Below are 21,575 nucleotides of genomic sequence, written 5' to 3' on the forward strand. Positions count from 1 at the left end.
ATAAGTAAGATCCCATCCTTGTCCTCAACACAAAAATCAAAAGAATATAACAAAAGTAATTGTCAGAAGAATAAAGATAAAAGTTTCAGTAGGGAGGTGCCAGAGGTTTCTTACAGGATGTGGCATTTGTGATGGGAAGTGTATTTAGAACCAAGCCTGCAAAGACCAGTGTCAGAAAATCACAAGGAAGTTAACCATATTGTATATTTGAACGTTGCTAAGGGAGTAGATCTTAAAAGTTCTCATCAGACACAAAAAACTGTATAGCTGTGTGGTGATTAATATTAATTTAGTATCGTTATTTGTCAGTGATATCTCAATTTCTGGAACATACAGAGAACAGAGCTATTGAGTTCGAATGGAACATATTATGGATTAAGAGAACTAACGGGGAATGATTAAAAAAATAGGTTGGAAAAAAAATGGAGTTCTCGTTGTGGCTCAGGGGGTTAACCCGGCTAGTATCCTTGAGGATGTGGGTTGTGGGTTAGGGACCTGACATTGCTACAAGCTGTGGCATAGGTCACAGATGCAGCTTAGATTTGGTGTTGCTGTGGCATAGGCCAGCTGTAGCTCAGATTGACCCCGGGCCTGGGAATTTGCATATGCCACAGGGGTGGCCCGAAAAAGAAAAAAACTAAAAACAGTAGGTTGAGTTGGGGAAATGAACTGAAAATTATGCTGAAAGTAACTGGGGAGCTACTGGGCACACACGGCTATCTAGATTTGCAAAACACTATCGTAGGAATTATAATTCTATCAAACTTCAATTTGAGCAAACGTAGCATCAATTAAGTAAAAGCAGTTGAACTGAAGAGGTTTTTTTTTTTCTTTTTAAGGTCACACTTGTGACATAAGGAATTTCCTGGATCAGGGGTTGAATAGGAGGTCCAGTTGGGGCCTACACCACAGCAACACAGGATCTAAGCCACATCTGTGACCTACACCGCAGCTTGCAGCAACACTAGATCCTTAATCCACAGAGCAAGGCCAAGGAATGAACCCACATCTTCGCAGAAGCAATATCGGGTCTTTAACGCACTGAGCCGCAGCAGGAATTCCTGAAAAGATATAATTTAAATTATTTCTAAAGAGAGAAAACGCAGTCAGTTATCATGCTATGGATGTTTAGGAGTTGGCTATGTAAACCTGAATCAAACCTGCAGGTGATGTTTATCTTGAGCCCCTACAGCTTAATCCTCTCCCTTTGACGACTCAGGAAGTCTCCTGATACTCTCCCACCTCTGCTCAGGGCTGCATGTGGAAGAGTGGGGGCCACTTGGGAAAAGCTGGAATTTAAACTACTTCAGCCACTTTTTGTCTGTTTTGATTATTTTCTTATTTCAATGAAACTTCTCTCAGCCAAGCTGCCAATCGACTTTCTTTTTTTTCTCATGGGAGATAATCCAGCTTTCATAAAAGGAAAGGCTTCCTTCCAATTCTTTGTGAAAGCAAATTTTCTCTAGGGTCGTGCTTCTGACATATATGACTAAAGTTTTGTACACTTTGGGATATTTCTTCTCAATTTCTCAATTTCTACACAGTAAATTCTCTCTTCAATTTCCTGCAAATTTGCATCATGTGTTCTTGATGTAGTTCAGACAGTATTTAGCTGAAGTTTTTGAATCTCACTTTTAAACTCTTTTCAGACTGCAAAGACTTTGGCCTTTTGGAGAGCATTCACTTGAACTCTAAGTGATTTGTTCATTTAATTTTCTTCACTTAACTTTTTAAATAGTCCTTGGTTTTTCTTCTTCTGGCCTTTTTAAGGCAACATTTATTAGCATCAATGTATTTCAAGTTGGCTTCCAGGGAGTTCTCTATTTTCTGATTTTATCTAATTTCAAGTTGCCATCAACCATGTAATCTCTAGAGAAAGCAGGCAGACTTGTCTTTAGTACAGTTTCAGAGATTTTACTGGGCTCTCTTTATCATTATTTTTCTTTTTATGGCTACAACTGGGGCATGTGGAAGTTCCCAGGCTAGGGGTTAAGTCAGAGGCACAGCCACCAGCCTACACCACAGCCACAGCAATGCCCAATCCTAGCCACACTTGTGGTCTACTCTGTAGCTTGAGGCAACGCCTGATCCTTAACCCACTGAGCCACAACAGGAACTCCTCTTACAGTATTTTGTTCAATGACATATTGTTTTTGGCTGCACCTGCATCATGTGGAAGTTTTTGGGCCAGGGATTGAACCTGCACCACAGCAGTGACCTGGGTCACCGCAGTGACAACACCAGATCCTTAACACAATGTGCTAGAAGGTAACTCCAAATAACATTTTTTAAATGTATGTAAATAAGTCTCTTTATTCAGTGTTTTTTCCTCTCTGTGCAAGCTTTTTTTGTGCAAAAAAATGATGGTTATGCGACACTGGTATTTCCAATGACACAAGAGGATTTTAGGTGGTTTACTGAGTAGGCATCAAATAACAGTGAGTCACATAGTGAGAAAGTCATTTCTTTCTCTTGCAAGCCTTCTAATTACGTCAAAAACTTTTCTCTGATTCTTGCTAATCTCCTTCTTTAATAACAAGGACAAGTCTCAAGTTGACAGCCTTCTGTGACCGTCAGTATCTTACTAGTTTTCAGTAAAAGCAATTTGCTTTCATTATCTTCATTTTTATAGTTATCTTCTACTTATGGAAAATGAGACTGATGTTTCATTTAGAGTGGTGATATATAAGTTTAAGTCAAAAAACTTTTAAAATGAGCTGACTGAAAAATATTAGACAAACACTATTATGTAGATGTCACACAAAAAATTGTAATGTTGCTACACAAAAAACTGTAATGTTGCTACACAAAAAATTGTAATGTTCTTACACAAAAATTTGTAATATTGCTACACAAAAAATTATTATGTTGCTACACAAATAATGACAGCATTACAGAATCACTGATCCTTTATGATTTCTTCTATATGTTCTTTTGAGAGGGACTTGGGAGCCCAGAGCTAAATTGCTTCTGGGACATTTAAGGCAAGACATCAGCCAAACTGTAGTAGCTTTTACTTGTTTAAGTCCTTACACCACCTTATAGTTTAACAGAAAATTCTTGTCATTAATTATGAGGCTTGAAGTGAAATGTAATTAGAACTGCATGGTATGTATTACTGAAGATGCAGGATCTTTGCAGTATATTACTGTAGCATCATGGAATTTTAGAACAAAGAGACATTACTGACACTTTACTGATCAGATGAATTGGACTATAATTTGATAGGTCATTCACCTCTTGGTCTTAAACCTGTAAATGTATCTTTTGTGAGTACCCATAGCACAGACTCACTTGCAACATGTATGTTAATGTTCATGTTGGTCAAGAGGCTGCTTCTTCAAAAATCATAATAGTAGTTTGTTAGTTATTAGCCAAATTTCAACTTTAAAAGAAATGAATGGTCCCAGACACACATCTGAATTGTCTCATTCAGAAAATAACACTGTAGATTTATTATTACTGGCATCATGCATTACAATGTTTATTGACAAAGCTTTTCCCATTTTAACATTGCTCATCATTTCCTCAATCAGTATTGGTAGTTGTTGTGAAAACTTTAACACTCAGTTTATTTGTAGAAATTATGTACATTGTTTCTACAGCTTCTGGAGCATAACCCTAGGTGTCCATATCAAATTCAAGCAAAAGTGTGAGGAAAATCATTTTAGCACTTCCCAGAAGACCTGCTGGCTCTCATGGAAAATAGGGTGGTGGTGACTGCTCTGTGGAGAATTTCTCATAGGCAGGTGGAGCATTGGGAACCTGTAAGGATGAGAGAGAGCACGGGCTTGGCAACAGCGCACATAGTTCTGGAAGAGGGATTAAGTCAAAATAGCATCATGTCTATACTTTTGCTCTAGGTTAAACTTGTTTAAATTTCCATGCCTAATTTCTGCCCAATGAGGTAAAATTTAAATTGTTAAATTTCACAAGTGTGTATGTTGAAACGTTGAGGGGAATGACAGTAGAGAAAAAAAAGGCTAAGTGACTTCCCCAAAATCTCAAAAACTTATTTATACCTGGACTGTCCTTGTCAGTAGAAATCACAAGCCTACTAACTAATGAATTCTTGAATTCTGTTACAGTCACCAACACACACTGCATCTTTACCTCAAGCAAAAATCTTTATAACTGTGTCTAAAGGCTATTTTTTTCTCAACAGAGCACAAATGTGTGGGGCCTTGATTAAATGCTTACAATCCTAGAAGTATTTTCATTGTTTTCATGTTACAGGTCAGGAAACTGAGGCACAGGGAGGTTAAGTCACTTGCCCAAGGTCACACAGCTGGTAAGTGATGATGCTAAATGTTAAATACAATCATTTGGCTCTGGAGATAGTGCTTTCAACTGTATGATGTCCTGCTTCTGTATCAGCACTGCCCAGAAGGAAAGTGCACCACATGTGATTTTAAAATTTCTAGTAACTACACTTTAAAAATTTAAAGAAACAGGTAAAATTAATCTCAAAAATATTTTTTATTTTATCCCACATATCAAAATGTTATCATTTCAGCATGTAATTAAAATAAAAATTATTAATGAATTATTTACATCCTTTTCCTCTTACTAAGTTTTGAAATATAGAATGTATTCCAGCACATCTTAATTTAAACTACTGTATTTCAAGTGCTCAATAGCCACACATGACTAGTGGCTACCCTTTTGGATTGTGCAGCTCCATACAGTTAATAGTATGTACTTTTTTTCCTTTTTCTTTTCTTTTTTTTTTTTTGTCTTTTGGGGGCTGCACCCACAGTATATGGAGGTTCCCAGGCTAGGGGTCAAATCAGTGCCATAGCCACTGGCCTGCACCATAGCCACAACAATGCCAGATCCAAGCCACATCTGTGACCTACACCACAGCTCATGGAAAGAGTGTTTCTACAGCATTCTGGTGCAGAACACTAGGTGTCCCTATCAAATTCACTGAACAAGGCCAGGGATTGAACCTGCGTCCTCATGGAAACTAGTCAGATTCATTTCCACCGAGCCACAACAGAAACTCCTACTTTTTTCTCCTTTAGATAAATCTATGTTCAGGACAAAGGGAACTATACTGAAAACACAAGACAAAAGGGTATTGTATCCAGAACCAGTTTCTTCCTTTGCATCTTACATGTAGGGATCTCATTATTGACCCTGGAAAATCTAGGTATGGGAGGGCACAATTCAAGAAAATCTCTGTGATTCCCTTGTTTTTAATCTTCTATTTACGTTTTATTATGGTAAAATGTGCATAATAAAATTACCATTTTAACCATTTTTAAGTCAGTAGCATTAGGTGCATTCACATTGCCCTTGATCTTTTAAAAATATTTATTTATTTATTTATTTGCTTTTTAGGGCCACACCCGTGGCATATGGAGGTTCCCAGGCTAGGGGTCAAATCAGAGCTACAGCTGCCAGCCTACACCACACCCACAGCAACGCGGGATCCAAGCCGTATCTCGGAACTACACCACAGCTTATGGCAACGCCAGATCCTTAACCCACTGAGCAAGGCCTGGGATCAAACACACAGCCTCATGGTTCCTAGTCAGATTCGTTTCTGCTGTGCCACAAGAGGCACTCCCTGCCCTTGATTTTTATATAGTAATAATATTACTCATTTGATTTAAAAGCAGCCATACACAAAAACACCAAGATGCTGGATCTTTACCTACCACAGGTCCACAGTTGTTCTCCTGAAAAGACAGTTTGCTGTCCTGGTAACCAATCCCCTCATGGGAACATCTTCTTGTTAAGGTACTTTTTGTATCATCATGAATGCTTTTATCCTGTGATGTGAATTCATGAAGGTCAGTGGGTAAGAAAAAACAAACAAACAAAAAAATGAGTCCATTAAAGAAAAGAGAAGGAAGCCGAAGTTTAAAGAATGGGTTTAAATCTTGGTTCTGCCACTTTGCACTGTGTATCCTCAGGCTACTCACTTTATCTCTCTGAATTCCAGGTTTTTCATCTGTAACATGAAGATAATATCACCACTTCCCAGAATTTTTGTGGGAATTAACTAAAGATTAAGCACCTAGTAGAGTTCCTGACACCCATTCATTCATCAATAAATATTTTCGAAGGGAAGGAGAAAGAGTGAATCTAAAAAATGGGCCTCAGAGAATGGTTACAAGTGGAGTAGATGACAGCTGGTGAGGCAGGAGTTGTCATCACAGGACAAGCCTGTGAGCAACTTGACAGCGGGAACACTCTGTTTATTTCTGCCTGTCCATAATGACAACAAAGTATCTTAAACACTATGAATGTTTGTGTTGTGATGGACATGCTGTGGTTGTAGTGCTGAGCTTCTTCCAAGTCAAGTCAACAATGATGACAAGTCAGTCAAAGCTATTTTGCACCTTGAGTTATTAGGGGGAGGGGTGAGTCATAGCTTAGTTTGGTGCTTTGCGTAAGTTTAGGGGGCAGGGGTGATGCTCTCTGTCCCTAGAACGGGATGACAACAGTTTGTGCAAGACAGAGACTCATACCAAAGTGGGGACTGCAGGTGTGGTCCACCCTAATGAAGTAGAGTATCTTATACTGGCATTGTTTAAAATTGCTGGCACACTGTGATCATAAAAAGCAGACTTCTGGTTGCTTTTACTGTTGTTAAATTCTCCAAGGCAGTGGTTCTCAGACTTTAGAATGCATCAGCGTCACCTTGAGGGCTTGTCAAACTGCTGGCCTCACATCCAGAATTTCTGATACAGTAAGTCTAGGATGAAGGTCCAAGAATTTGCATTTCTAACAAGGTCACAGGCGATGCTGATACTGCTGGTCCAGGGCCACACAGAGAACTATGGCTCTCTAGACAATGTACTTTCTTACTTTCTGTGCCTGGGGTGACTCAGCTAAGCTCAGCCACTTAGAGGGAGGAGGAGGTCAAGTGGGTCTCGGTGGGGGCCTTAGGAAAGGAAGGTGTCTGTATTCCATCTAAAGGGACAACCACTGCATGGCTGCTGTTTTTGCCAGATCTTTTTTATTTTTTTGGAACACCCATGGCATGTGGAAGTTCCCAAACCAAAGACTGAACCTGCGCCACAGCAGTGACCCAAGCCATTGCAGTGACAACGTGGGATCTTTAACCCTCTGAGCCACAAGAGAATTCCTTTGCCAGATTTTTTTATTTAAAAAGAGAGAAATTAAGATTTTTATGTAAAATGTTACTTTTAAATGTTGGCACCTAATTCACTTTTTAAAGATACAGACCCAAATATATATGTGAATGAAATCCTCCAGAAGGGCGTAAGCATCTCTGTGTTCCTGGCTGAGAGCAGCTGGAACAGGGGGCTTAACAGGGGTTCAGTGGCTCTTCAGGCTTGTCTGTAGACTGTGGTTGATTATTGGGGTTACTAGGTTGGAAGAAAAGGCCATTAAAGCAGGTCTCAAGGAAGGAGAAGTGTTTGGAACATCAATTGGATGAGGCCATACACATTTAGGGCTGATACCTACCCAGTCTACAGACTGCAAAGAAGTAGTTTTTGTCAACTCTAGTCTGAAATTATTATTGACTCTATTCCTTGGAAGGATAAACATACGAGGACTTAAATATTGACCTGAGGACACAGAGAAGATCTGTTCTCATCCGAAAGTTCCAAGAACATACCTAAGATAAGGTGTTTAATGCATTCTCTCCCTTGACCTCAATTATTGCTTTTTTTCTTTTTATTTTTTTAAACAAATCTCTCACCTGCCATAGGATAGGGCATGGTCCACTTCCCCAATTCACTGCCACTTGTCTGCATTTGTGTTCAAACTTCAGTGTGTGTGTTAAAACGTAGGTTCCTGAGTCCCACCACCAGAGATGGTCGCAGAATATGCATTTTAGCAAGAACCCTAGGTGATTCAAGTGCAGGGGCCCCTGACCATACATTGAGAAACACAATGCCGTGAGACATGAGCATAAATTGAGCCTGTTAGTGGGGCCTTTAAATTCTTCTCCAGGAATCAAAAGTATTACATCCTAAACTTCCAAATGAAAGAGTAAAATTGGTAAATACAAAAGCAAACTTCTAATCCCTTACCAATCACTTTCCTGCAGAAACACATTACTTTTAAAAGCATTTTTTCTTTTCATGGAGTTCCCGTGGTGGCGCAGTGGTTAACGAATCCGACTAGGAATCATGAGGTTGCGGGTTCGGTCCCTGCCCTTGCTCAGTGGGTTAAGGATCCGGCGTTGCCGTGAGCTGTGGTGTAGGTTGCAGACGCGGCTCAGATCCCGCGTTGCTTTGGCTCTGGCGTAGGCCGGTGGCTACAGCTCCGATTAGACCCCTAGCCTGGGAACCTCCATATGCCGCGAGAGCCGCCCAAAGAAATAGCAAAAAGACAAAAAAATAAATAAAAATAAAAATAAATAAAAGCATTTTTTCTTTTCAAAAGATGTTTTTCAGGTTTAAGGGGAATTGTTGGCCAAGGGAAAAATTTGCGACCTTAATCCAACCAACCTTGCTACCATTCTGTCATCAAGGAAAGCAGGTAAATAAACATATTTCAAAGCTTAATGAAGGTTGCTAAAGGTGGAGTAATTCAGGTTTCCCAAACTTGCATTTATAGTCATTTAAGTTCTTCTGATTTAAAATGAAAATAGAATCACCAAAGAGAGACAGGGAGGTAAATATGTAATTAAATGCACTACTTAATGCAATATTTTGCATAATTTTGCCTAAATTTCTTAGACTGCTGATCCCCAACCTGGCTTTTCAGGAGATATGAAAATCTCAAGATAAAATTTTAATATTAATTTAAAAAATAAATGACAGAGGGCATTTTTAAACATTAGGGGAACCAGGAAATTTAAATACAGTTGTATCTCATAAAAATTCTAGAAACTCTGCAAATCACTGATCTAGCTTGGAGGAATGGAGGATGGCAAGCTGAACTTGAACCTTACCAGGTCTGAGCACACAACACTGAGATTGCCGTATTTCAATTGAATGCATTTAAGATGAATGTTGAAGCAGAAAGGGAAAAAAAAAATCATTGCATTTTTGTCCAGTAGCATCAAGCTAACAGCTATGGAAATGGGTACCAGCATACTGAGTTTGTAGAATTTTTACTCTTTGAAAGACTAAATCATTGTGGTTTTTTATATGCAAATATAGAATAATATTTTTAATTATAGAAGAAAACATATATTAAATAAAAACTAATATAGATTATGTTATATCACCTGTGTCTAGGTGAGAATAGAGCTCAGAAAAGTGAAAATCTAAAGTCACCAAGCAAGTCAGTAGCAAAATTGAGACCAAATCCTGATGCTATCCAGTTGGGTCATTGCTATGTGCCAGGCACTGTACTAGACACTGAAGATACAAAGATGAGTAAGAAATATTCTCGGAATTCCCATCGTGGCACAGTGGTTAACGAATCCGACTAGTAACCATGAGGTTGCGGGTTCGATCCCTGCCCTTGCTTAGTGGGTTAACGATCCGGCGTTGCCGTGAGTTGTGATGTAGGTCACAGACGAGGCTTGGATCCTGCGTTGCTGTGGCTGTGGCGTAGGATGGTGGCTACAGCTCCGATTAGGCCCCTAGGCTGGGAACCTGTATATGCCGTGGGAAGTGGCCCTAGAAAAGGCAAAAAGACAAAAAAAGAAAAAAAAGAAGAAAAGAAATAGTCTCTGTCCCAGCTTATAACTGGGAAGAAGGAAGAGGGTGGAAGGGGAGAAAGTAAATAACCAATAACAGGCCAATGCCATAACTCCATGCTAGAAGCACACAGGCAGTATGGCAGAGAACAGAGTTGTATCTCCAACCTCCTGACCCAAGGCTTTGCAGTGGTACCTGGGTGGCATCTTATTCAGACTCCAAAACTTCTCCTTCCTATAAATGTCACTACAGTGGGGGCCTGCGTCTCCCCAGGTTCACCCTGTCTTTCATGGTTTGTATCTGGGATACTATGGCAAGATGGACATCAGGGAAAGGAGCACATAGAACTACCTAAACTCTCTAGTAAGGAAGTCAGAGCTTGAAGCTATAGCTCTCACCTTCCCCTTCTCCTCCTCAGACTGCCAGGCCCAATCCCGCCAACCCTCTCCTCCATTGCAGAACCTCTTTCTCTGAATGAAGTGCTTGCAGAGTGAGGAATGGGACTTTCCAACATCCTTTGTAAAGATAAATTTTTTTCCATTATGTATCAACCTCTGAAGCTTTCAGATAGGTAATAACGAGAAAGACAGAGATAGACAGAGAGAGAGAGAGAGAACTGCAACTCTCTTTCCATCCTGTTGCTCATTGTGGAGAACATCTTTGGATACTTAAATACCAAAGTGCTACCTGGCTTTGAAGCAAAGATTCTGAAACCTGTAGTTTTTATAGTTTAGAGACTCTGTTGATATTTCTCCTTGGTGGAAGATACTGCTATCCCAAGATTGGACTGTGTCATTTGTTAGCTTCCTGGTCACATGGGTAAAGGAGCAAAAATTCTATTAAAACCACATTGGCTATCAAAGGAGGATGGAGCCTGTTAAAAACCTGGTGTTCCTTTGTGGTGCTGAGGAGTGGGTGGTTTCCTCACTGCAGTGATAGTTAGACAGGCTGTTGGTATGCTGGGTTGCTTGGTATAACAGAGTTAGAAGAACTTGGAATTCCCAGACAAGCTGGGGGTGAATGGGCTGCTAAGTGGTGTACAGGACCATTGGGAGTCTGCAGAAGGACTGGTAAGATCTGGAGTGTCTCATATGCTGCTCGATATGCCCCACAAACCATCAATTCTCAGCTACACACAGAGTCAAGCACTTGCATTTGCTGTAAGTGGAAACAAAAAAATAGACCAGGTCCCTGGTCAGGGTTCATGCTCGAGCAGAGGCAAAGGAAGAGTTACAAGTACAAAGTCAAGAAAGACTCATCAGAACCAGGAATCAGAGCTAGAGGTGATCATAAGAGTGTCACCCCATTCCCCAAAATTCAAAGAAAGAAGGGAAAGGGAGGTTGTGGATCTGGAGGGAGCCACAGTGGGGATTTTACCAACCTTTAAGCTTCTGTATCCACTTCGTCTTTTACAGTACCAGCAGCTGATGAGAAGTAAAATGCCCAGGATCACCGTCAGAAAGCCAATCCCTGCAGCCCTGGCCCAAGAAATAGACGAATCCGTCTTGGTACAGAAACCTTATTCCAGATTGTGGTGAAATGTGTATCACACTTCCTTCTTCACAGGGGCTTTTTGATCAGTGCAGCACCTCCCAGTCCCCAAGGAGTGTCCTACTGCATGCCACACCAAGCACCCATCAGGCTTCCATCACTCATATCCAGGAATGGGACCATCTCTAGAAGCCTCTCAGGCATATGTTAACCGGCATGGGCCCTAGCATCCAGGTTCCAGGTGCAATGGGTGCAGTTGCAACTGATCCTTATGTGGACAACATATTTACTGAGAATGAAGCATCTTTGCTTTTCATCAGAACTAGTTTAAAACATTTTCCCCAACTATCGGTCCACAAAAAAGAAGTAGAAATTACCATTGGCAATGTCTGCTGTAAGCTGGGTATCATGATAACCATTCTACATGCATCAGATTATTTAATGATCACAACAACCCTCTAAGGTAGGTAACACTTTTCATCCCTATCTCACAGATGAGGAAATAAATGCAAGGGTTAAGTGCCTTGTGAACGTCCTACAGAGTTAGCAACAAGACAGAACTAGGATTTGAACTTGAGTGTGTCTCAGTTGTGTTTGCACCCTCTCTACCCCATATTCTACCCCCTTACTCCTTATGTATCTCCTCTCTCCATTTCTGCCCTAATATACTCATGTTCCTAGACTGAGCATCACCCCTCCCAGTAAGATGGCAGCCGTGGTGGAAATCAGCAGTGTACTGTCTCTTCTAGAAAAAGAGCTCTCAGACATTTTTGGTGTTTGGTTTGTTTGTTTTTAATTTGTGTTCTGTGTCTAGAAGGGTCAGGAACATGGGTGTGTTTAAAGAAATATTTATATATATATAATGATTTTTATTTTTTTCCATTATAGCTGGTTTACAGTGATCTGTCAATTTTCTATGAGATACCCACTGCACACCAGTCAGAATGGCCATCATTAATAAGTCCACAAAGGAGTTCCTGTCATTGCTCAGTGGTTAACACGTCCGACTAGGAACCATGAGGTTGTGGGTTCGATCCCTGCTCAGTGGGTTAAGGATCCCATGTTGCTGTAGCTCCGGTGTAGGCCGGTGGCTGCACCTCCAATTTGACCCCTAGCCTGGGAACCTCCATATGCCGTGAGTGCGGCCCTAAAAAGACAAAAAGACAAAAAGACCAAAAAAAAAAAAAAAGGAAAAGTCCACAAATAACAAACGCTGGAGCTGGTGTGGAGAAAAGGGAACCCTCCTGCCCTGTTGGCAGGAATGTAAGCTGATACAACCACTATAGAGAACAGTATGGAGGTACCTTAGAAAACTATACATAGAAGTACCATATGACCCAGCAATCCCACTCTTCGGCATATATCCAGACAAAACTTTCCTTGAAAAAGGAATATTTCTTGAAGATAGTTGGATGGATGGATGGATGGATGGATTAATACACAGTTGAATGGATGGCTAAACAAATGAATTATGGGTGATTAAAAATTCACATCCTCTCCCCTATGATACCAGTCTCTGCAAAATGAATGGGCCATTTAATGTCTCCTTTAAAATAACTGTTAACAAATATGTAGGTTTGTGGCATGATATTAACCCCAACATTATCTTTTTTTCTTTTGCATTTGTATTAGAACTGAGGACCTGAAATACTGTTTTTAGAGATTCAACCCTTTGGCCTAACAGCTTAATTCTCTGTTACTTTAACCTCTTGTGGGTGGATCCGCAACTTTCCACAGAGCAGGTTTTTGCCGGGGATAGAAAGAAGGTAATAAAAACTGGCCACTGAGGACTTAGAGCTGCACATTCTGGCTGAAGGGATAGAAGTAGGACCTGTGGGGTTAGGGGTGTCCAAGGCTGTAATTATTGCACAGGAATACTGGAGGCCAGCCCAGCTGATAGGACATGTGTCCCGTTTAAGCTCATCTAGACACACTCCTGTCCAGCCTCCACTTGCTCCAGAAATCCAGTGCAAGATCACCAAGGACTGAACCAGCTGGGTCAGTGCTTGCTACTTATTCTGGTCTCACCTGGGTTATCTGGAAAGGCATTTCAGAATAGAGGTGGATGAGCCCTGGGGAAGCTGAGGCAGAACCTTGACCTCCCAAGCCTGCCCAGCTGCCAAGTTGGAGAGGCCAGATGATATTTGGAGTCAGGCACTTAGTAGGTATTCAGTAAGAACGTCTTGGCTGGCCATGCATAGATTAGTAAAAGAAACAGCATGAGGGCTCAGCCCTAGGAGAAGTATCTGAGCTGAACCTAGAGCAAAGCTGTAGGTCACCGAGAAGAGTCTGCTCCTGGGCATCTAAGCCAGCATTTGGGCCCTGTGTCCAGTGGCCTGTGGGAAACATTCATTTCCACAAAGGCCCTGGAGATGTGGCCTGAGACTGTGCTTCCCTGTGTAGCAGTGTCAGTTAGCTAACATCTGCATAGGTTTCCACATCAGCATGATCAAAGGGGAGAGTGCTGAGTCTTTTATCTGTGCCTTGCTGAAGAAAGGCTCTGCAGAGCTGTGTGATTTATAAGAGATTGAGCTGGTGAAACAAGGGCCAATGGAGGGATCTCCTGGAGAGAACTTTGCCCAGTACCACTCACCAGACCACCACCATCTCAGGGCTGCTGGGGCATCCAGCCTATCCTGCTCATCTCCAAATGGATGACAGTGCTGGATAAAAATGCTGATGTAATTATACAGCCGATCAGCCCGCTTCGTAGATCATGATGCTGAGACCTACTGAGATTCCTCATTGTCACCACCATGTAAGCGGCTGCTTTGCTATTCACTGAACACCAATTTGTGCCAAGCACTCTGGCAAGTACCCCACTATAGGCTTTGATTTCATCCTCACAATAATCCTCTGGGGTAGATATGATGCTCATTTCACATCTGACATCCCTCAGACCTGAGGCTGGTAAATGCCCAAGGTTACACACCAGAGAACGGCAGAACCAGCATTCACAGCAGCTGGCCTGGGACCACCGCCCCCCACCCCCCAGCCAGTGTCTTTTCTGCCACATCACCCTTTCCTGAAATGAAGCTGTCACAAGGAGCATTCAGTGGGCTCTCGTGACTGAGGCAGCTGATTCAATTCCCAGCATGCCTGCACTCTAATTTTACCCCCCAGGTCTGTGGTCATCCCTCAGGATGTTATGACACAGACAGAGCTCTGTTCCAGCTCTTCACACATAGTCCCAGTGCACTCATAGAGAGTCAAGAATGCTGGGATGTGTCAAATGCACCAAAAGAGCCTACTAAACACCCTGGCAGGGCTCTCAGATGTCACCCAAATACCTCCTACAATAGAGTTGCCTGAGAAGCAGTTAAAGTGCAGATCCTGGGACTCCCCACCCCAGACCTATGGAGTCAGCCTCTCCATAGATCTAGGTAGCAGCACTTGGGAAGCTGCATTTTCACAAGCTCCATAGTTGGCTTATGCCCTCTCAACTGAGAAACTCTTGACTATGGTTTCAGAGATAGAGTCTGCTGTGTCATCATAAAAAAGCTGAAATAATATCCTACCTAATACCATGTGCAGTGTTCCCCCTAAGAGGAAATTTTACTCTTGGGATTTTTTTTCAGGTGATCTCCTCCCTCACCTTTAAGACAAACACACAGGGATGTTAGAGAATCCCAAGTAGGGTCTTTCTAAGGAATTGCTCCATCCTGAATTCCTCCTTCATGACTTTGATGGGCTCTACATCTCTCTTACCCCTGCTAGTTCACTCTAGTAAAGATATTCAGCAGTTCTTCCCTGAGAATGCAGGTTTGCAGGAAGTTCTGAGCAGACCACTTAAGAGGTGGTTTAGGAGGTCCCACTGTGGCTCAGTGGGTTAGGGACCCAACCTTGTCTATGTGAAGATGTGGTTTTGATCTCCGGCCACGATCAGTAGGTTAAGGATCCAGTGTTGCTGCAACTACAGCATAACTTGCAGATGTGGCTCGAATATGGTATTACTATGACTGTGGTGTAGGCCTCAGCTGCAGATCTAATTCAACCCCTAGCTAGGGAACTTCCACATGCCACAGGTGCAGCCATAAAAAGAAAAAAAGAGGAGTTCCCATCATGGTTCAGAGGAAACAAATCCAACTTAGGAACCATGAGGTCGTGGGTTTGATCCCTGGCCTTGCTCAGTGGGTTAAGGATCTGGCATTGCTGTAAACTGTGGTGTAGGCCAGCAACCATAGTTCCAATTGGACCCCATATGCTGCAGATGTGGCCCTAAAAAGCCAAAAAAAAAAAAAAAGAAGAAGAGAAGGAAAGAAAAAGAAAAAAGAGAGAGAGAGAAATGGTTCAAATAAAAGCCAAGTTCCTTGTTTGTCCTTTTGGAGTCTCCACTAAAAGGGGGGAGCCCCCTCCCTACCCCTTGTCCACTCTAGTCCATGCAGTGTGTCCTGCAGTCTGTGTTCCCATCACAGCACTTACACTTGCTGAAATTACTCTTAGAGTTACTACCTCACCCTCCCAATAGATTGTAAGATTTTTTTCAAAGATAAGAATAGTGGTATACAATGCTGGTATACAATGCTTAGCACTTAGAAATTTTTTTTTTATTTTAAATGCTTAAATGCTTATTTTAAATTAATTCATAATATGAAACACCTTTCCTTAGGATAAAGTATTGATGAAAATCTTATGACCACCACCTTCACCCTGGAGTCAGTTAGTCATTTGCTCTTTGGCAACTTGCCTGTGTTCTATCTACAAATCACATCCAGGAACCCTAGTGAAACAGACAGGCAAGGCTTGAGGAAAAAGGCATCTTGCTCCCAGATAGATGTTTTTCAGCCTAGGAACCAAATAGCTAAGAATTCAGGCAAAAATGGCAAAATCCAAATTTTTACCTTTCCTATCTCCTTGCCTCTTTGGCCTCAGAGACATCTGAGGCCCCTCAGAGGACCACAGGGTCTCCTCACCTCATTGCCAGGGATTTTACTTTCTGGAGAAATAAACGCTAGAGGGATTTACAGACAGGCATGTGCTGGTGAAAGCCAGCAGACTGTATCAGCAAACAGCAAACTGGAAATGGCGCTGGGTCCATTGCTGAACTTACTCTTCAGCTGTGATGTGGGAGTGGCCGTGCCCCTTCTTAGAGGAACCATAGAAGAAGTGAGCCTCTTCTCTTGGCATCTTGTGGGGTCAGGTCACAGGACACCTAACAGCAAGGGTATGCAAGTATCACTTCATGCATCCAGAGTGTTCTTGCAATCTTAAATATCCACGAAGACATTTTTGCCAGATGACTGATAATAAGAGCTGAACCCCCTGGTTTCTCTCTGTGAGAGAATTTGTACCTGTTTCTTTCACTGGTAACAGGTAAAAATTGTTCAGGTTTCTAACCCCTTTCTACCAACTGAAAATTAAGCAAGGAAGAAACCACAAACAAAGGCAAAGATCTTTCAAATTGAGTTATTATTTGTGGCGTGGAAGGGGTGGGGTACAGAAACTTCAATTTGACTCTATACATAAACTTGTAGAGAAAAAAAAAACCCATTGTTATTCATTCCTTACTTTCCCTTGCTGATGGCTGTCGTTAATCTGAGGAATTGTTTCTCTCCAAAGGATTTATTTACTTATTTATTTATTTAAGACCCACACCCAGGGCATGTGGAAGTTCCCAGGGTAGGGGTCAAATCAGCTGCCAGCCTATGCCACAGCAATGCCAGAACTGAGCCGCGTCTGTGACCTACACCATAGCTCATGGCAGTGCCAGAACCTTAACCCACTGAGCAAAGCCAGGGATCAAACCTACATCCTTATGGATACTAGTCAGGTTTGTTACCACTGAGCCACAGAAGGAACTCCTACAAAGGTTTTATTTTATATCAATCCTTGGACAAATAGAAGGCTATGGTGACATAATGCATGTCACCTAGCACAGCACCCTCCAAGCCCATTTTCTAACAAAGGAACGGCCCAAAACAGCTGCCTGGGTGTGTCCACATTCACCCATCCAAGGTAAGCCCAGGAAGCCTGACTCTGTCTAACAGTTTGTTTTCCCTCCTACCAAAATCATTTTCTTCATCTCCCTGCTCAAGTCTCATGACTAGGGTTTAAAAATACATATATATATTTCTAATTGTAATACAAAATTTTAAGCAGTAATACAAAAAAATAGACAAAAAGCTCATGAACTTCAGTGGTTGTGATTAAAGTATGCTGATCAAAAACTAACAGTGGCTTCTCTTCTCTCCTTACTCTTGTGTATTTTTCTTTCCACATATTATTCTCATGAATCCCAAAGGTCTGATTTCCAGAGAGTTATATTAATGAGCCTGTTTAGAATAGCTGGAGAGACGTGGGAGATGGGACAGAGAGTTGATCCCATGAACCCTTACCACGGGGCATTTCAAGTGTAATCTGCCCTTCCCAGTTGTGAAGAAGAAACCACACTTAAACCCACTGGTCATCTCAGGTGAATAATGCAGGGGTGAACCCTCTGTTCAGAATTAGAGGCACAATGCTTGATTATTTTTGCATTCAATTATTTGTGTAGATCTCTACTTCCAGCTTTGAGCCTTGGCAAACAGTGCAGAGATAGCACATGCACCTCGCCCCAAGAAAAGTGGTCTTGAAGGGACCAGGCACAGGTGCCCTCAAGCCAGCTGCAGCCTGAATGGTGGCTTCTCCTGGCTCTCTGCTTTGCTTCAAGGCAGTCTAGAGAGAGGACCTAGGGGAGACTCTGTGAACCTTCAGAAGTTGGAGGATTATCAACGTTGAGGAGAAATTCTCCTGGCAGCCAAACATCAGGGAGGCAATGAGGGAGAGTAGAGGAGTCCACCAGAATCTCCCGAACCCAGTTCTATTTGAAATGATGGGTGAAAAGGGAATGCTCTTACCTGCCTGGTTGGGATCGACTCCGTCTGCTGTCTGGCCCTGTGTGTAAAGATTGCTTCTCTGGCTCTTAGTCTTTAAACTTTTTTTTCCTGGTCTTGAGTCCCATGTTAGTCACAAGTTTGGATTTCTGATGGGGTTGTCTGTGATTGCTTAATTGGCGTGAAAGAAACCAACTTCATTCCTCTCCTGAAAAATTATGGCTCACTGTGGCCTCTGTTTTCCCCAATCCTAAGCTTTCATCTTAGGGAAGACATCTACTTTATTATCTTATTGTATTGTATTTTATTTTTTATTTTATTTTATTTGCCTTTTTAGGGTCAAACTTGCTGCATATGGAAGTTTCCAGGCTAAAGGTACGCCACAGACACAGCAAAGCCAGATCTGAGCTATGTCTGTGACCTACACTGTAGCTCACAGCAACACTGGATCCTTAACCATTGAACAAGGCCAGGGATGGAACCCACGTCCTCATGGATACTAGGCAGATTTGTTACCACTGAGCCACAACAGAAACTCTGGAAGACATCTACTTTAAATGCTGGTCCTCTTCCATAAGGTTGTCACATAAAATATAGGATGCTCAGCTACATTTGAATTTGAGATAAACATTGAGTAATTTTTTAGTATAACTGTGTCCTGTTCAACATGTTCTAGTATAAATATGTCCCACTTACTGCATGGGACATATTTTTACTAATATATATATATATATATATATATATATATATATATATAGTCTTTATAGGGCCACAACCATGGCATATGGAGGTTCTGCAGGCTGGCCACTGACACAGCCACAGCCACAGCAATGCCAGATCTGAGCTACATCTGTGACCTACACCACAGCTCGCAGCAACACTGGATCCCTAACCCATTGAGCAAGGCCAGGGATTGAACCCATGTCCTTATTGACATTAGTCAAGTTCATTACCGCTGAGCCATGATGGGAACTCCTAAAAAATATTATTTGTTATTTACCTGAAATGTACATGTAACTGGGCCCCCTACACCCTCCCTCACCCCCACCTCAAAGAGTTGGAAAGGCTTTGGCCTCAGACCTGCAGGTCATCTAGTCCCACTCTCTCCCGATCAAGAAAAGGAAAAAGAGGATATCCAAAACTTCCTAAGCCAAGCTCCCTCTTTGTGACACCCTCAGAGATGACTGTCCTCAGAGATGGGAAAAGTGGGTTTTGCGCATTTTCAAGAGGCAGACAAAATTTTCTATTTGAAGGCAGATATGACCTACCTAGAATCTAACTGAAACCAGGGCTGGTTCAACCTGGCCTCATAGCCTATTCTGAGTCAAATGTGTACAGCCCAGAAGCATTTCAGTGGGACAGAATTGCCTTTGCTCTCCAGCTCTCTGTAACCATGTGGACAACAAAACCAAACAAAATACTCACCAGAATTAAGGAATGCCAGTGTTCTCATCAGCTGAGGACTTGACGAAATGACCACTAAGGACCCCTCTCCTATAACATCTGCAACTCCCACTCCATCCAAATTCTATGACTTTCCAGTGTCCATTCTGGACTGTCCTGTGTGAGAGCATTATCAACCTCCTGGATGCTAGATAATCATCCCTGTAAATGCAAGTAAATGCAAGGGAGATTGGTACTTATTAGGTAAAATCCTTATTCCTTTCTGAAAAGGAGAGAAGATATAAACTGAGATATAAATGTTGAGAAGGAGTCAACGATACAAAGATGGAGAAAGAGAATTTCATTCAGAGAGAAGAACAAAGGCTCTGCGAAGGCCCTGAGGCAGCGTAACAGAACACAATTTAGTCTGGGTTCCTGGAACTGAGTTCGATTCAGGGGATTTTATAAGAAAATCAGAAAGGATACAAACCTTTGGTGTCAAGGGATTTGGGGAGAGCAGCTTCAACCTGAACCTCAGGGTTATACCCCATAATTCCCAGGGAGGCCTAGTGGTGGTTGCTAGTCTAGAAAGAAGGATGAAGTTCTGAGCTGAGAAGCCAAAGGTTTGTGCTAAGCTGGACTCTGCAACTAACATGGCCCCCTGGATGATGGGCAGCAAGAGCAGAGAAGAGGGAGGTACTGACCTGGATCTCAGGGCAAGGGGAAGCTCCCAGGTCTCTCCTTGTGATGTGAGCTAATTCAGGATTAGCCGAATGCCTGAGTGTGCCTGGGCATTGTGCCAGGGTAGAAACTACAAGGCAGCCAGCATTGCCCCCTCCCCCAGAGGGGGCTGCAGGACCAGACTCAGCACACTGGGGACACTGCAATCTGTCCAGGAATCTTCTCTCCATACTGTCTGCTTTTTGGAGCTAAGTAAGGGAGCCCTGATCAGATCTTACAAGGGCATCTCTTTAAGTCTTTAAGTGGTTTGCAGCCTTTGAGGTGCCTGGTACTGTTAGAGTGAAGTGCCTAGGATGAGCCAGGATGGCTTCTTCATATAAGAGTTCCCAGTGAGCCTCAGCCTGAAAAATTCTACTACACCCTGTTTCCTGGAAATGCCCAGGAAGTTCCCCATCTTTGGACTGGCCTAGCCCTCAGGCACCACCCCAGAGACAGCTCAAGCCAGGTCCCACCTGCCCTCACCCTGCACACTTCCTTGTGAGTTCCTTTCTTCCCTGGCAGTGTAACACCCAGCTACCCACCACTACTACCACCAGGCTGACAGCAAGGGCTCTAGATCCCAAATTGCCTGAACTTCTCCTCCTCCATCTGTGTGAACTTGGGCAAATCATAAACCTCTTAGAACCTTATTGCATGCATCTAAAAAAGCAGGGCTAACGACAGTATATTAGTTGTGAGAGTTAAAGGAGATAGTGTTTACCACCTGCTTGGCACGTCTGACGCAGAATAAGTTTAGCAACAATAATATGAGCTGTCACTACAAGGTTGCCCCACGAATTACCCCTGTGGACCAGTTCAAACCTGCCTTGAGTTTGGACGTGGTGCTGCCCCTTCCAGTTCCCCAGTCCCAGGGTTAGAACTTGGACCAAGTTACACCTTGCTGGCAACTGTCTGGTTCTCTGCTGCCACCTGGAGGGCCTTGGCCCCCTTGCACCACAGGCCCACCTGACGAAGCAGCAGGGCCTGACTAAAGAGATGCCTCTTCGATCTTTTCAAAACCCTCTGGCTCACAGTGGGGGCCAGAATCCTCTTTACTCATGCTCCTTGGAGCTTAGAACCTTCTTCAATGCCTAAGATTGTGAGCTTTTGCTCTCTCACACACACCTTAACAGAAAATGCTAGAATGTTGTAAAAGGCACAGCTGTAAAAGAGGATGCTGCTGCCCTTTTGTAGAAGCTGAACAAACAGAACCTGCTTTTCAGAAGGGGGAGAAGGCAGGTAGACATGTCTGCGGTGATTGAGGCACGCAGTACTCTCTCCCTACACCCAGTGGAGTCCTGGATCCAGACAGAATGGCCTTGAATCCTAGCTCCCATTACCTGATTGACCTTGGATAAGTTACTTAACCTCTCTGAGCTCTAGCAACCTCATCTACAAAATGGGAATAAGTAATAATTATAGAATTTCTCTGAGATTTAAATGAGATAAAATATGTAAAATCGTCCAGTGCAGTGCCTGGCAAGTTATTAAGGCTTGAGAAAGGCTGATGCCTCCTGAAATTGCCGTGAATGAACAAACATCCTGGATGGAGTGGAATAGCAGGGTAAGCTTATGAACTAATGGTCAG

General features: G+C 42.5%; 1 protein-coding gene across 2 annotated transcripts; it reads right to left on the reverse strand.

Moving 5' to 3' along the window:
- Positions 1–3,419: 3,419 nt before the first annotated feature.
- On the reverse strand, positions 3,420–17,988 carry MLANA (melan-A). Of its 2 annotated transcripts, none has more exons than XM_047767672.1 (5): positions 17,909–17,988; positions 16,123–16,224; positions 10,963–11,005; positions 5,667–5,780; positions 3,420–3,765 (listed from the first exon to the last, which is right to left on the reverse strand). In XM_047767672.1, the coding sequence occupies exons 2-5, from the start codon at positions 16,197–16,199 to the stop codon at positions 3,697–3,699; spliced, it is 303 nt and encodes a 100-aa protein (XP_047623628.1). In that variant the 5' UTR covers positions 16,200–16,224; positions 17,909–17,988; the 3' UTR covers positions 3,420–3,696. The 2 variants fall into 2 exon arrangements, with proteins under 2 accessions (XP_047623628.1, XP_047623627.1); XM_047767671.1 differs by having other exon boundaries at positions 10,963–11,059.
- Between the last annotated feature and the right edge of the window lie 3,587 nt (positions 17,989–21,575).

The sequence above is a fragment of the Phacochoerus africanus genome, chromosome 2 (genome assembly GCF_016906955.1).
Source record: "Phacochoerus africanus isolate WHEZ1 chromosome 2, ROS_Pafr_v1, whole genome shotgun sequence".
Classification (NCBI taxonomy): domain Eukaryota; kingdom Metazoa; phylum Chordata; class Mammalia; order Artiodactyla; family Suidae; genus Phacochoerus; species Phacochoerus africanus.